The 14,142-nt window shown below is 47.0% G+C and overlaps 5 protein-coding genes across 5 annotated transcripts; 3 read left to right on the top strand and 2 right to left on the bottom strand.

The window, feature by feature from the left end:
* Positions 1 to 467: 467 nt before the first annotated feature.
* FOXG_03831 (uncharacterized protein) lies at positions 468 to 4,462 on the top strand. The gene is made up of 8 exons (XM_018381702.1): positions 468 to 653; positions 708 to 785; positions 831 to 1,228; positions 1,275 to 1,416; positions 1,469 to 1,775; positions 1,830 to 2,123; positions 2,175 to 2,561; positions 2,612 to 4,462. The coding sequence occupies exons 1-8, from the start codon at positions 562 to 564 to the stop codon at positions 2,972 to 2,974; spliced, it is 2,061 nt and encodes a 686-aa protein (XP_018238260.1). The 5' UTR covers positions 468 to 561; the 3' UTR covers positions 2,975 to 4,462.
* Positions 2,504 to 4,476, bottom strand: FOXG_03830 (uncharacterized protein). The gene has a single exon (XM_018381701.1). It carries the CDS (start codon positions 4,367 to 4,369, stop codon positions 3,026 to 3,028), a length of 1,344 nt encoding a protein of 447 aa, XP_018238259.1. The 5' UTR covers positions 4,370 to 4,476; the 3' UTR covers positions 2,504 to 3,025.
* A 771-nt stretch (positions 4,477 to 5,247) lies between these two features.
* Positions 5,248 to 6,058, bottom strand: FOXG_18671 (uncharacterized protein; the record flags this gene model as incomplete). The annotated part of the gene is made up of 2 exons (XM_018398808.1): positions 5,248 to 5,438; positions 5,863 to 6,058. 2 exons carry the CDS (start codon positions 6,056 to 6,058, stop codon positions 5,248 to 5,250), a joined length of 387 nt encoding a protein of 128 aa, XP_018238258.1.
* A 3,277-nt stretch (positions 6,059 to 9,335) lies between these two features.
* FOXG_03829 (uncharacterized protein) lies at positions 9,336 to 11,208 on the top strand (the record flags this gene model as incomplete). The annotated part of the gene is made up of 2 exons (XM_018381700.1): positions 9,336 to 10,291; positions 10,548 to 11,208. 2 exons carry the CDS (start codon positions 9,336 to 9,338, stop codon positions 11,206 to 11,208), a joined length of 1,617 nt encoding a protein of 538 aa, XP_018238257.1.
* Positions 11,209 to 11,551: 343 nt separating this feature from the next.
* On the top strand, positions 11,552 to 12,942 carry FOXG_18670 (uncharacterized protein; the record flags this gene model as incomplete). The annotated part of the gene is made up of 2 exons (XM_018398807.1): positions 11,552 to 12,843; positions 12,909 to 12,942. The coding sequence occupies 2 exons, from the start codon at positions 11,552 to 11,554 to the stop codon at positions 12,940 to 12,942; spliced, it is 1,326 nt and encodes a 441-aa protein (XP_018238256.1).
* Positions 12,943 to 14,142: the final 1,200 nt, after the last annotated feature.

Raw genomic sequence — 14,142 nt, 5'->3', positions numbered from 1 at the left:
GAAGGATAGAATGTTGGGACAAAATAGTGCTGTTCTCTAAAGTAGATCAAGCACTATTCTTGTTGGTACCAGGCGTTATTCATTTAACCTATATGCTTTAGCTTCATGCTGAATATGAAATTCCAGCCTATGAATGCCTAAGTTTTAGATGAAATAGATTCTAGCTCTTCTTCAGATCAATTCATGACATGAACAGTAGTTTTCTACAGACTTAGAAAATCCCGAGCAAGTGGTACGTGACGAGATTAGTCAGGACTCGATTTCCTCTTTTTAGTGCATTCTGAGCTTCTCAAAGAGCTAATGGAAATCCCATGCTCATCTACTGAATAATGGTACAATTAGTGTATTTCTTTAATGAAGGCCGTTCGAGGTAATACTCATACTATCCATTTCCGGGGAATGCTCTGGTCCACTGATTACTCAGGACGATCACGTGTGGATACTGCCGGGGTCTAGATCAAAACAGCGACCACTTTACAAGACCCCGAACCTCCCGCATTTCACTCTTGGCGACTAACACTTCCACCCAGGTCCACCTCTAACGATAGAAAGATAACCGAAATGGAGGTTCCAGCTGAGAAGGCGCAGCAGCATCAGGTTGCATGCTTTAGCTGCCGTGCATCGAGGCAGAAGTGCGATCGCCAGGATCCTTGGTAAGTCGGTCTAGCCTTGACCATATTCACGCGAGACTGACACAATGATGTTAGTTCTCGCTGCGCTTCTCATGATCGCATTTGTAAATATCCAGCTCGTTCGAACCGGGGTCGTAAGCATGGTAGCACAAAGTAAGACCATTACTCACCGATGAGGCAATTCTAACCGCATGACAGCAAACCAGATAGTGTAGAAAAGCTCCTCGCTCGCATCGAAGAAAGCGGTGCTCGCGAGGAAGTCCTCACAGCTCTTCTAGGTCAAACTCTTCCCAGTCCAAATACAACAGTGTCTATAAGAGGAACGCCGTGGACACATGGACAGGGTACTGATTCAGCGCCTGAACATGACCATGACACGAGTCAATCGTCGCATTCTGTCACTAATCGACGTTCAGTCAGTTATGACGAGAGTGATGATGCGGATGGCTTGGTCTCACCCATAACTATGGTCACTGCTGCTATTTCGATGAGTTCCTCTGCGGCTTGCGACAGACTGAGATCTCAGATGCCGATGCAGCCGGGTCTGCGTGAAGCTATCATGGCACCAATAAAAGAAAGACTCGCTTTGTATTTTGGTAAGCGAAACAATACCTCTTCTGTCTATCGTCTAACTCGTATCAGCTTCACATAGAGCCCAACAGAAAGATTGGGAGGTTCTTGCAACCCAAGCAGTTGACTCTCCTTTCAAGTTGGAGAGAGGTACTTGCGATCCTCTTGCTTCAAGGTTGATCGATGATAACGACGCTTCACTATACTTCCAACTGTAAGTCAGCAACCCACGTGTGGTGTCGCCGTAATGCTGACAGATAGCAAAGATTCTTCCAGATTCGCCATCCTTTGATCGGCCTTCTAGACGCCACATTACATACCCGTGAATATGTCTATGGGTGCTCATTCACCCTATTTTCCGTGATCTGCGCTCTGGGGTGTGCTGTCTCAGCACGTCCTCGCGACCGAGCCATATATCCCGTTCTGTCATCATTAGCCAGCGGTAATATCAGATGGTGTATCGCCGCGTCGGTAAAATCCCTCTCAACTATCCAAGCCATTATCGCTTTCCAATACTGGGCCCCTCTCGCCGCAAGGCAAGCAGATGATCCATACTGGCTAACACTAAGCCACGTAAGTATTTCCATATTATTCCATATTTCCAGGTGCGTGCTGACTTGCCCGCAGGCTGTTCAGTTAGCCAAAGAGATTGGAATTAACAGATCAGACGTTGTGAAAGAATATGTCAACGCAGAATTTCCGAATGCTTCGCCAGAGCTGACCGATAGGTATGCCAGAAACTATGAGAGAGCGTGGCTATATACCTTTATCGTAGATAAAGGCTTCGGGGCCCTGAATGGCCGCTTGCAGTGTATGAGCTGGAAGGCAGTACCCCGTACTGCAGTAGATTGGTGGAAATCACCTATGGCAGAACCAACAGATCGTATCATCAGTGGAGTGATTGAGATTAGGGGATTATTGGTAAGTTCAATACTGACGCGACCGATATTCAGCTGACGATCCTTGCCACAGCTACAGGCTATGGAGAAGCGGAGACATATAGTATCGACACCAGCTTCAATCCTAGAGTGGCACAGAGAAGCTTACGACCGCCTAACCCGCGTCCGCGACGAACGCTGTCAATCCGATGACCAGCCATCTTCGAAATATCTCCCTATTCTTGCTTTCTATATGGATCACAGTATTCTAGTCTTTAACGCTCAGGCTTTGCGAGACTTGACCGCCTCTGAGGATAGTGCGACAGCATCAGCACTTTTGATCATCCAGAGAAAGAACATTGAAGTTGCTGGTCGTATGTTTGACCATTTGGTAACAGACAAAACAATGAACGACGTCTCAGTTGGCTTTCAGAATAACCAATTCATTATGATCTGCCACGCTATGACTGAGATACTTCGGGTTAGTCTCTTCATTTCTTGGTATTTGACCATCATTAACCTGGTGCCCAGGCTGTAAAGAAAGGCGGCATCACACCAGAAGAAACTGCCGCCGCTGCAGAAAAGGTCATCAGCGTTATTCCCTTCTTTGACCGCGTAGTACAACATCTTCCAGCATCCTCAGCCGTGCACCTTTACTTTGATCTTGCCCGTTTCTTTGCATGTCAGATCGACTCTTTGATTGCGGCACCTGATCCACAAGCTACGCGAGAAACGATTGATCAAGGAATGTTTACGGATGAGTGGTTCAAATCTGTTGATTCGGGTGTGCCAGATGTTGCGACGTTTATAGATATGGGGTATTTGGGGATGGATCAGTCGATGATGGATGCAAATGGCTTTTTCGACTTTAATGACTTCAATGGGATGGCATAAGGGTTTGACGGCATAGGCGTTAGGGGTCAGGCGTAGGTATTTTGCGGTCAGCTATACTATATCGAGTTTGAGACACTTCAAATCCCAACTCATCGGTTTCAGATCTTGCCCATCTTCTCCTGATGCTGGGGACCTTTCTTTCGCACCTCTCAGGCTGTCGATCTTCCACCGTCTTACTCCAAGTACGCAAAAGGATGCAGCAATGTACATAAATCCAGTAAACAGCTGCGCGCCCAAGTAACTCCCTGTTCCTGTATAAATCTCCAAAGCAATAGGCGCACTGAACGTCGACGGAGCAGCCATAGCAACCCAAAGGCAACTCAACGCCGAGGCTAGATTCTCCAGATCCATGACCTCGACGAGGACAGGTGATATGTTAACCCAGAAGACACCAGCTGATAAACCCCCGACAAGTGCAAAGGTGAGCAGGACACCAAATGACTTTGCGTTGATCCATACCGTAAAGGTCAAAATTCCGGTGATGAGAGACATGATGAAGGTGAGGTTGATTCTGCCGAATCGATCGCTTAGCCATCCGATGCAAGGACGACCGAGGGCCTGGCCGAACATGAAGAATGCTGGAATCATCGATGCTTGTGACGACGAGAGTCCAATAACATTTGCGTAATTGGCGAGTGTGAAGATGAGGACGAAATAACCTAGCATACTGAAGGCGCCGTAACTTAATACAAGAAGATACTCCGGTCTGTGCAAAAGAGTCGTGTCAAAAGCAAGCCTCGTTTCTTGTGAGTTATACCGAGTTCGTATAAGCAGTGTACAGGTGATGTTCGCCACCGCCGATACGATTGCAAGAATTCGATATGCCCATTCCAAGCCCATGTTGCGAATAATAGCCCCGGTAGCGAGTGAGTACGTCAATCCTCCGAGACCAGCCCCAGCGATGGCAATACCATTGGCTAAAGCCCGTCGTCTTGTAAACCACTGCGATATAATTCCATAGGACGGTAAAAACAATAGCCCCATCCCAATTCCGAAGAGTGCTCCCTGAGAGAGAAACAATTGCCATATTTCAGTTGACAAGCTGGCACACACAAGGCTAACAGACTGTACTATAGCCCCGATAAGCATCGTCGGTCTTGTACCAAGTTTTCTAGCCATGATAGTTGTGAATGGCGAGATGAGCATCATGACACCTACGCTAAGCGATCCAGCGATGGCGTACATAAGTGGTGTTGTACCAGGGAATGTATTCTCTTCGACGAAATGGGCGAGAAAGACAGAATATGCTGCGTTGATACCCCATGAATGGCCGTTGACGATAGCCACTGAAGTTGTGACGATCCAGCCATATCCTCCATCTGGGGCCTTTTCGGAAGTCGGCGAAATTTCCTGCGTCTCCAAATCCGGCTGAGTTGAGACTTTTTTGTCGTTCATGTTGAAAACGTTGGTGTTCGAGTCAAAAGATGACTCTGCCTAGGTTTTAGACTATATATCATCTCATAGATTGTTAATTGGGACAGCCAATGTTATGTTAATAGATATGACCACAAAATCGGACCATCGGCAGACTTTGGGAGCAGACCATTATAAGCCCATGCCTTTTCTTAGCGTTGCCAAGACCGTAGTTCCGTCTCCGCCTTAGCTAACCGAAGACTCGGGAGCTTGACATAAAAGGCCCGATACTAACTAGCATCTCCTCGGGATGATGAGCAATGAACCCCTGGGGGGTTTCTATTGGCTTCGTCGGCTAATTTTCATCTATATATCCTCATATATCGGTCATATACCGGTATATGTTTTGAGAAGTGACTATCTTACATCACTATAGCTTCTTCTTCGCTTCCATAAGAAGTTCTAAAACTCCGTCTCTATCATATTGAAAAGTTTCTTATGCCCTCTCCATCTGAGAATCTCGTAGTCCTTCTTTCGCTGCCTTGATGGCCATCTCAATATGTTCTCCTTTGAATGGTACAACAGATGTATGCTTTTCCCCGGCGAGTACAACTCTGACAAGTTCTTGATACCCCATCTTAAAGCCGTCCCAAGGAGTTTGACTAAGGAACTTATGGAACCCGCCTCACCTTGTGCCTATGGCCATTCTCTTGAATGCAGACATTCCAATGCCTCTAGGCTCCCTGTGTCAAGGGCTGCAAGAACTGCTTCATACAAGCATTCAAGGCTCCAAGTTCTCGAACCAGCCAATAACTGTACGTACTCCAGGCCGCGAAGACCTGAAGATGCTACCGTCAACACGCAATTGTACTGCTTATAGCTCTCCCTGACGTAGCCTTGTAGCTGGCTCGTTGACCACCCTACTTCCTCCAATTGATCTTTTTGCTTGAGCTCTCCGTTGCAGAGACTTGTGCCACATCAAGCAGGAACAGCATCATGGCCATTCCGTCATATTCTGAAGACAATAGTGCCCAAAATAACTCATCAGACCCTGCACCGAAAGCACTCTCTTTCTGTTTGATGCGCTGCTCTGAAGCCCACACATCTTCAACTAAACCACAGCTGTCTCTCTCGATTGCTCATCGTAAGAGCTGTCTTCTAACCCGAACATCAGATGCACCGAGGTCATATTCATGGGATAATATCAAGGCAAGTACAAACTGTTTCGATAACGGTTGCTGAGAACTGTCTAGATCAAGACCCGCCAATATTTCCTCGGTCAGTGTCTGTTGAGTGAGATTCGTGATTGTTGCTTCGCCCAAGAGGGCTCGGGACTTGGTACTCAGAGATAGCTAAAGCGAATCTTATCAAAAACTTTCCTGTAACAATACGCTTTATTATATATGATAAATTTAACAACTCTTTTTTTTTTTTTTTTTTGGGGGGGGGGGGGGGGGTGGGGGGCATTCTTTCAGCTCTTGATCGAAGTTCTGATGTCGTGAAAATTCGCTGATTCTGACTCAAGCATAATTCACAGCGGCATAATTCGCACAAGGTTTGCTCAGCAAGACCTCCCACTGTACCAGTCGCAGTCTTGATGAGGCGCTCGATTATCTCTTCGCTTTCGTCAAATCTGTTCTGTTGTTTGAGAGAGTTTGCCACAGAGATCAACTGGAAATTGAGTGGGTATTGGAACACTGAGTCTTGATAGAAGCCTGGCAGAATATTCATGATAGCTTCGTCGCGTGTAGCCAACCGTTCTGCGATCATCGCCTCTGCCAGATCATCAATTAACGAAGTTGTTAGTCCCGATGACCTGTCGAGGTTGGGGTATAGAATGCTGGCAATGCTGCTGTCTAGAACCAGTGCTATTCTCTTCAGAAACAAAGTAAAGATGTCCTGTGCCATCAGATTGATTATTGAATCTGTTGAGTCAATAGATGGAATATTAGCCTCCAGGCCTTTTCTTAAAACAGTTGACTGACTGTCTCCGGATTCGATTAGCTGAAGTGGCACGATAGTAGGCGCTGATAGATCACTTTGTTCCCTCATGGCGAGCTTTTATGTCCCAGCGCTCACAAACAATTCTCAAGGTGTTGTTAGACTTTTGATGTACTGCAAAGGGCTTGATTCCTGATGGCAGCTTTCCTTTGTGTTGACGGCGCCATTTCTGGAAGCACGATGACCAAAGCCCCAAGATGGCCTCGGGTTGATGATTATCGATGGCCCAGGCATCTCCCTTGCGGAGCAAATGAGAGTAAATTGGCTGTTCTCCAGAAATGCGAAATATTGGAATGCCACTCTGGAGTGAACCGGCAGCCTATTGACCAAACGACTGACTTGTATGGGTCTCCAACAGGACCCAAGAGCTTACCCGACGTGGGTATTCTTCCAGTCCGCTGTAGGGATGCTTTGAAGTCGGACTACTGATGATGGTTGCTTTCGAGCTTCATTGCTTGCCAGTCGAGTTCATGGCCTGTCATATCATGTGAGCTCGGTGAAAGTTGATTGTCCGGGGGAGTATTACAGCTGCTAAGGTACCCTCGGATAATCAACATGGCCACAGTGAAAGTAAGCTGGTAAAGCTAAACGGTGCCATGGACTCCTCGTAACCCCACGAACTGCATTACCCAAACTCCAATGGAAAATGCAACGGCGAACCAAACACGCCGATAGCAGCCAAATTTGAGCCCGCTTCTCTTCCAGGACGTTATATAGTCTGTCTTAATTTGGTTGTACGCGAATCCATCAAACTCTTGGTCCCCTATACGCCGTCCCGCAGGTTGTAGCCAAAACATACGAGGTTTGTCAGTGCCGTAGAACACCAACCTACGTTCTTGAGAGATCTCGTCAATCACTTGTACACACAGTGCCATCCCAATAACGATAAAGGTAGTGCCGGTGACGGTAAGAGAAAACCACCCGGGATTACTCGGAATCCTTTTGTCTTTGTAAACGCTGGCTTTGTATCTCGTAGTCCAGGTTGCGTAAACGAAGAAACTGGGCTGCTGACCACAGTCCCGAAAGACCCATCAGCGCCAAGTTTGGGAATGAAGCGAAATTTCTGTTTTTATCGGGATAAAAGCCGTCTTGGTCATTGCCTTCATTGTTTCTTCTGAATACTAGGTGTTGTGTCTGATGTGTACGTAATTTGTTGTCTCTGGTCGAGTTCGCCATTTTCTTAGCATTGTCAATGATGCCACCTTCGATGTCGACTTCGGAGGAAATCTCTATTCCTGGGGTTGTTCTCGTGACATTGTTATGCAATTTTGACAAAATGGTCGAAATTGGAAGACGAAGAAACTCGGAAGAAGAGACGCTTCTCCATGATCCGTCTCGTTTCTGGTCTTGCTTTATTGTAGTAGATGGCAGTCCAGACAATGCTAGTCCAACTTGACTCTTCCATTCGATCCTATCAAGAATTCTATGGTGGACTCGATGCTACACTTTGCGGATATCTCAGAGTCAGGAGAGTCGAAGTTGGGCCGGTACTCTCGAGGGTTGCTAGGCATGTTTACCTGAATTCGAGTATTTTTGGCCACCCAAAGACCATATAGATTCCTCTATTTGACCAAGCTCACGTACATTTTCGCTGGTAGAGGAGCAAAGTTAGACCTCGGAGCATGCCATGAGGCTCGCGCGCTCTTCCAATGACGGATGTGAGGAATATACTGTTGGCATGCAGGATGCGACGGCTGTGATTATTCCCAGAGGACGAACTGCGAAAATGATATCACCAAGAATCGTAGTTGACTAGCTGAGAAGATGCTTCGTAACTTTTTCACCAAAGAGAGCGATGGCAGGTGCAAGATCCGTTGCGAATTGTTGGCAAAATAGTCCCAAAGTCAGTCTCATTATTGACATCAAACATTATGCAGCGACACTCAGAGGCGACACAGGTACCTAATGAATAATACTTGTGGTCTTGGTTATTTAAGTTGGGTTGCTGAGGTCGCCTTACCTGTAAGCCGCCAGCAGCAATTGGGCAACCCTTTGGTGGCTAAGGTAGGAGGCAAGAAAACCTACAACCTCCATCGTAAGTGATGAAAAGGCTTAGCTTAGTACCTTAAGTTAAGTATATTTTAGCAGGCCTTGAGACCAGTTAATGTGAGCACCCTAGCTCAATATCAGAAGTTTTTACTCCCTGGGAGGTCTTCGGTAGCAGTAATTTAGCGCTAGCTTGTAACGGCTCTGTGTCGCTATTTTCATCTCTGGGCCATGTCTTGGGCCGAGACCAGTCTCGCTAGGAGGTGCTGACTTCATCTGGAAGTGCGCTTACAGGCTTAGTTTTGTGCAGTATAATAAGCGCCGTGTTTCACTTGTCGCATTCAGAAGGGTAACTCAGAAACCATTCATGCCCTCCTATGTCCAAGGAAGCCTGTTCGCGAACGGGCTTTCGCTCCAATGACTTGGTTGGGCAATACACCATTGTCTGCCAACATGATGCGGGCTGACAAGGCTCTGAGCTGACAGCAGTAGCTGAAGCCCGTACCAGCTTCTAACTTATGCTCCTCTCTTCAATCGATCGAGTTCAACTCCAAATCTCATTCTTGCCCTTGCTTTTGTTTTCTTTTTTCCTTCTTCTTTTTTCATTCTTGCCGTTTTCATCTCAGTGGCGGACCCTCTTTCCATCTCAGCGAGCATCGCTGGGTTAGTTGCCCTTGCCGATCTCATCTTTCGGTCAGGTACCAAATACGTCAAGAGCTACAGAGGTGCATCAACAGAGGTTGGAAACCTCATTCGCGAAATCAGGAGCCTCTCTGTTATTTTGCATAATCTTTCCCTTGTCGCTTTTGACCTAGAAGAGACTGAACCACCTGAACCAACTGCTGCTGTTCACGAGTCGTCGTCTGTTCTTCAACCGCATTATCTCCACGATTGCCACCAACTACTGAGGCGCTTGGAGACGGGCCTTTCGCGCACAGAAGCTTCCTTAGATTCGGGTTCTGAGCACCAAAGACTGTATGCTCGACTAAAATGGCCTTTCACGTCGACCGAGTCCAAGGAAATGATCCAAGACGTACAGCGCTACAACCAGATCATTCACACAGCTCTTGCCGCCGACTCTCTGGCTATGCTTAAACATTGCTTATCGCGACAAGACGAAATAAAGAATGGCCTTGACAAGATCAGTCTCACTGCGGAGAGGATCTTGGATATCCAAGTCAAGATTTCTCATGATGCCAAAAGGAATCAAGTTCTACGCGACTTTGGGCGAGTAAATCCCAGAGGCGAATACGAGACGAACAGAAAGCTGCGACAGGGGCTCACAGGTCTTTGGCTTACCCAAGGTCCAGATTTTGACTTCTGGTACTCTACTCCCGGTTCAAGGCTCTGGTGCAGCGGCATACCTGGTGCAGGGAAATCTGTCCTTGCCGTAGCCATGATCGAGGAGTGTTTGCAGAGAAATGCCCAAGACACAAGAAAAGCAGTCGCATACTTCTTCTGCACCTACAAGAACGAGTCTTCTCAACACTCAACGACCATTCTCTCGTCTCTCTGCATGCAACTTGAAATGCAGAGCGAAAGCGCGTTTCAAATTTTACAAGAATATCACGACCAACTATTCTCAGGCCGTGATCTTTCTGCAAGGCCCACGGCCGAGACACTCGCTCAGAAACTACATCTCATCTGTGCTTGCTTCACTCGGACTTATATAATTGTTGATGGTCTTGACGAGTGTGACCATCGTGTTGCAGCAAATGTAGAGTGTTTGGCCAAGCTTTCGCTATTACAGGGTTATGATGTTATCAACATGGCACTGTCAAGTCGGGACGAGATTATTATACGTCAACGCCTCAAGAATGACTTCCCGCACGTCGAGATTAAGGCTCATACTGAGGATCTACAACTATATGTTGCCTCGGAACTTAGTGAAAGGATTGCTTCGAAACAGTTGAGGCTTCGTGACCAGAGTTTGAAAGACCTTATTATGACAAGACTGGTCGGGGGAGCTAAAGGAATGTAAGTCACGCTCGCTCTGATACCACTCATTCCTACTAAAGCGGTCTCTAGGTTTCGCTGGGTAGCCTGCCAACTGGACTACATGTGCGAACTCCCAACAGACAGAGCTCGGCGTGAAGCCTTGAGCAAACTCCCCCCTTCACTCTATGCAACTTATGATCGGATATTACTGAGAATTGATGGTTACGATGATACAGTGAAGCGGCTAGTGAATAAAGCAATATTTAATGCTCGCAACTTCTTTCGTCTCACTCAGTTTTGAAGAGATTTGCGAGGCCATCTCCTTGGAAGAAGATGCAACGACTCTCGAAGATGATGAGATTGTAGAAGAAGAGGAATTGCTGCGATGGTGCAGTAGCCTTGTTCGAGTCAGCAAATCCGGTTCCTTCAATGGTGGTAAAACTAGAATCCAGTTTGCACACTTTACAGTCAAAGAATATCTTCACTCGCTGAAGACTCGCAACTCCAATCATGAATATCCACAACTCAAGGAGTACGCTGTTTCGCATGAAGACGGTATAGACTTCTTTTATTTCCTTTGCCTACGCTTCCTCACCATGGAGGATATAGAGCGATTCCCGCCAACTCGCGACACAACACGCGCTATCAGCTGTATTCTTGCGCAACGCAGGCGCAGAACCTTTTACGAACCGTCAGTACTCACTTGGGTGGCATATGCGACAACCTCAAAAATGGTAGACAGAACGCGTAAGCTCCTACGAAAGCTCCTGCATCCGTCCAAAACGCCTGCTTTCTGTCTGGGGGCAATTGACTTCATATTCTGTCATCATCCCTCATCCATAGAAGCCTCATCCGAGCCAATAAAGATTCTATCGCAAGTTATCGCTGCAGTTCTTAGGCCCGAATTTACCCCTCTTCATATGGCAGCTGCATTCAGTATGCCTGATGCATGCTAGGAGTTGCTGGAAGGTGGCTCTGATGTACTAGCATGCAGCAAATTTGGGACTCCGTTACACTGTGCCCTTGGCGGCCGAGGTTTCTTTTATAATTTTCTGGACTTACGAGACAATGACATTATATCCGAGGGTCCCATTACTGATCGGAGAAACTTCCATGTTGGACACGTGGCTCGACTACGAACAGTGCATTTGTTGCTGAACTCCTCAATCTCGCCCCTTACCACCCCGTTACCATCGGGAACTATCATATCTCTCACCTTGTCATGTCCTAACAACTTTACCAACAATTAGGAAATCTTTATCGAGCTTGTTAAGGCTGGTGTGTCTATCACGGCTCAAGATGTGCAACTCTTCAGCATTCGGTATTAATCAGTACCTACAGATGCCTTCCTTCACCTCCGAGACCTCTCAAATGTGGTCCCGCTTTCCACAATTCTTCAAAGTCCTTGGTAACAATAATGCGCCAGGTTCTCCAAGGTTTATTCTTCGCCATGAAACCGGAGAGTTAATCTTCAGAACAGGCGAAAAGATACCACCCCAGTCACCAAAAGAGCAATCTCTAGATGGCGCCAGTGATGAGGAAGTCCTTGCGTATATTCATTCACTTATCAAACTAAATGATGAAACTGGGATGAACTCTTTCCTTAGCACGCGGGGAGCTAAACTGGCCCAGTCGACAGACATTGACCCCGAGCATCCATGCTGGAATGCTCTTCATCTTGCATTACTCGAGAGATCTTATCGAGTTTTGGGCCCATTTTTAGCCTTCGGCTTGGATCCACGTGCTGATAGACCAGACGGTTTCAAGCCAGTTCATATGTGCTGTCGGGAGAATACCTGCGGTGCTCTTCAAGCGTTATTGCGCTTTGGTGGATCAACCCTCAATACCGATAACTTGGGTAGGACTGTGTGGCATTTAGCCGCAGAGATGAACTCGGTAACGGTTTTGGAGGAACTTCTTGACTTGGACGACGTTGATGTTGCGCTAAAAATGACATCTAAGCCCCATGAGATGGCTATTTGTGCGGCAGCGACTCGATTACACCTCGAGGCTGTTTGTCTTCTCCTGCCTTTTTGCAAAACGGAAGAATACTGGACAAGTAGTAAAGCCCTGTCCCTCATTTTGTATGAACCCAGGTTCTCCGAGGCTATGCAATCCTTACATCGATTCGGCATCCTTTCACAAACGTCATGCGGTATGCCTGCTCTGGCGTATTCATTCCATTGGGCTATTCTTCAGGATGATGTACAGACTTGTGAGAAGCTTTACGGTCTCGGCTGCCCGCTGGAGTGTGAGCTGCCCTTTGCCATACTTCTGACGCCGTTAGCTCTGGCCATAATCCAAGGTTATTACAAGGTGATGGGGTGGTTAATTAGAATGGGTGCGCCTGTTTCAACCATCATGGCTCATCCTAATAAGGACGCCTATTGTACAGTTCTCGATCTTTTCCTGGAGCTACCGAACCTTAACCACCTTCTTCCAACATTATTGGATGCATACCTTGCAGAGGGAGGAGCCGGCTCACACAAACACAGTGTTCTCGACATACCTCTCGCTTCACATAACACAGACGGACTCATGATAATGTTGAACAAGCTTCAGGGCAAGGCCTTAGGCCAAGGCGAAGTCACGTAAGTAAATCATCAAGTTACTAAGTCAGGATGCCTACATAGGAAGCTCTTCAAAGACATATCAGGCAGCCGCATCTTCGAGAGCACCTCAACACTTGACTCGCTCAGTGCCATCATCAATCAAGGGGATACCCTTTATCCGAACCGAACACCTCTTTTTCTTGCAGCTGCGCAAAATAATGTGAAAGCGGCAAATGCTCTACTAATTCACGGAGCCGACGTTAACATAGCTGAAGACAGAAATTGCACACCTCTTTTTGTTGCATCTGAGCACGGTTCAGCAGAAGTTGTAGAGCTCCTCCTCAGTCGCGGTGCCCATGTCGACGTGAAGAATACTTCATCCCACGAGCTCCTCGATGTAGCTTTCGTACAAAAGTCATGGAAGGTTGTCGATATCCTTCTCGCGGCAGGTCTACCGAGCAATCGAATAAACTCTGAGGCAAGAAATCTCCTCATGCTCATGACATTATGGACTTGTGTCCCAGGCACCAAACCCAACATTGGGCTCTTCAATCAACTTCTAAACCATGGCGTCGATCTATACTTATGTGATAAGTTCGGTTATTCCGCTTCCCATTGTCTTTTTACAAGCCCTTGCCGGTGTTATTTGTTATTCATGTTGAACATGAGACTCGATTTACAAGTGGGAAAGCTCAGCAGCTGGCCTGACCATTTCTTCTCCAACGGAGTAGACACCTTGGTCGCGATAACCTACAAACTCCGGTATGTCAAACCTTCGGTCAAGATTGAGGGTGTTCGCCAGCTGTGTGGCCTGCGAACCCCCGGTGCTCATAGTTTGCTATGTCGAGCAGCCTGCTGGGGTTCTGTCACGGCGATCCAGAACCTCATCAAGCTTGGGATTGGTGATCTTGAACACCATTGTCGTGAACACGGATCGCCCCTGAATGCTGCCATTCAAAGTCACAGATTGGAGGCAGTCAAGTTTCTCATGATTCATGGCGCTAAGGTGCCTGACTATCTTTGTAAACCCAAGAATTCCTCTCTCAGTACTGCAAACCCAGATTTTGTCATTCGACAATGGTTATTTGTTGGCAGGTACACAGAAAAAAGGCGAATTCCATTCAATCTGTTGAATGAAGAGACGGAGATCAAGAACTGGTGTGGAGTATGGGTTGCTCGGGTCCCATGGCGATGGCAAAAGAGGAGTTCTGTTGATAGCATCTTGGAATACGCCAAACGAAGACATTGGGTTGAAATTGAGTACAAGTCAAGCACTGTTCGAGATACTCAACTGGTGCGAACAAAAGAGAGATGTGGCAGCATGTCGAGTGTTGAATG

Source organism: Fusarium oxysporum, chromosome 4 (genome assembly GCF_000149955.1).
Source record: "Fusarium oxysporum f. sp. lycopersici 4287 chromosome 4, whole genome shotgun sequence".
NCBI classification, from domain to species: Eukaryota; Fungi; Ascomycota; class Sordariomycetes; order Hypocreales; family Nectriaceae; genus Fusarium; species Fusarium oxysporum.
This window is presented reverse-complemented; position numbering and strand designations above follow the sequence as displayed.

What these genes read in the sequence shown, in the direction of transcription:
- FOXG_03831 (XM_018381702.1), top strand. Translation starts at nt 562, where the DNA reads ATGGAGGTTCCAGCTGAGAAGGCGCAGCAGCATCAGGTTGCATGCTTT. An exon ending in TGCGATCGCCAGGATCCTTG is followed by an intron (nt 654 to 707) that starts GTAAGTCGGTCT and finishes CAATGATGTTAG; the next exon opens with TTCTCGCTGCGCTTCTCATG. An exon ending in CGTAAGCATGGTAGCACAAA is followed by an intron (nt 786 to 830) that starts GTAAGACCATTA and finishes ACCGCATGACAG; the next exon opens with CAAACCAGATAGTGTAGAAA.
- FOXG_03830 (XM_018381701.1), bottom strand. Translation starts at nt 4,369, where the DNA reads ATGAACGACAAAAAAGTCTCAACTCAGCCGGATTTGGAGACGCAGGAA.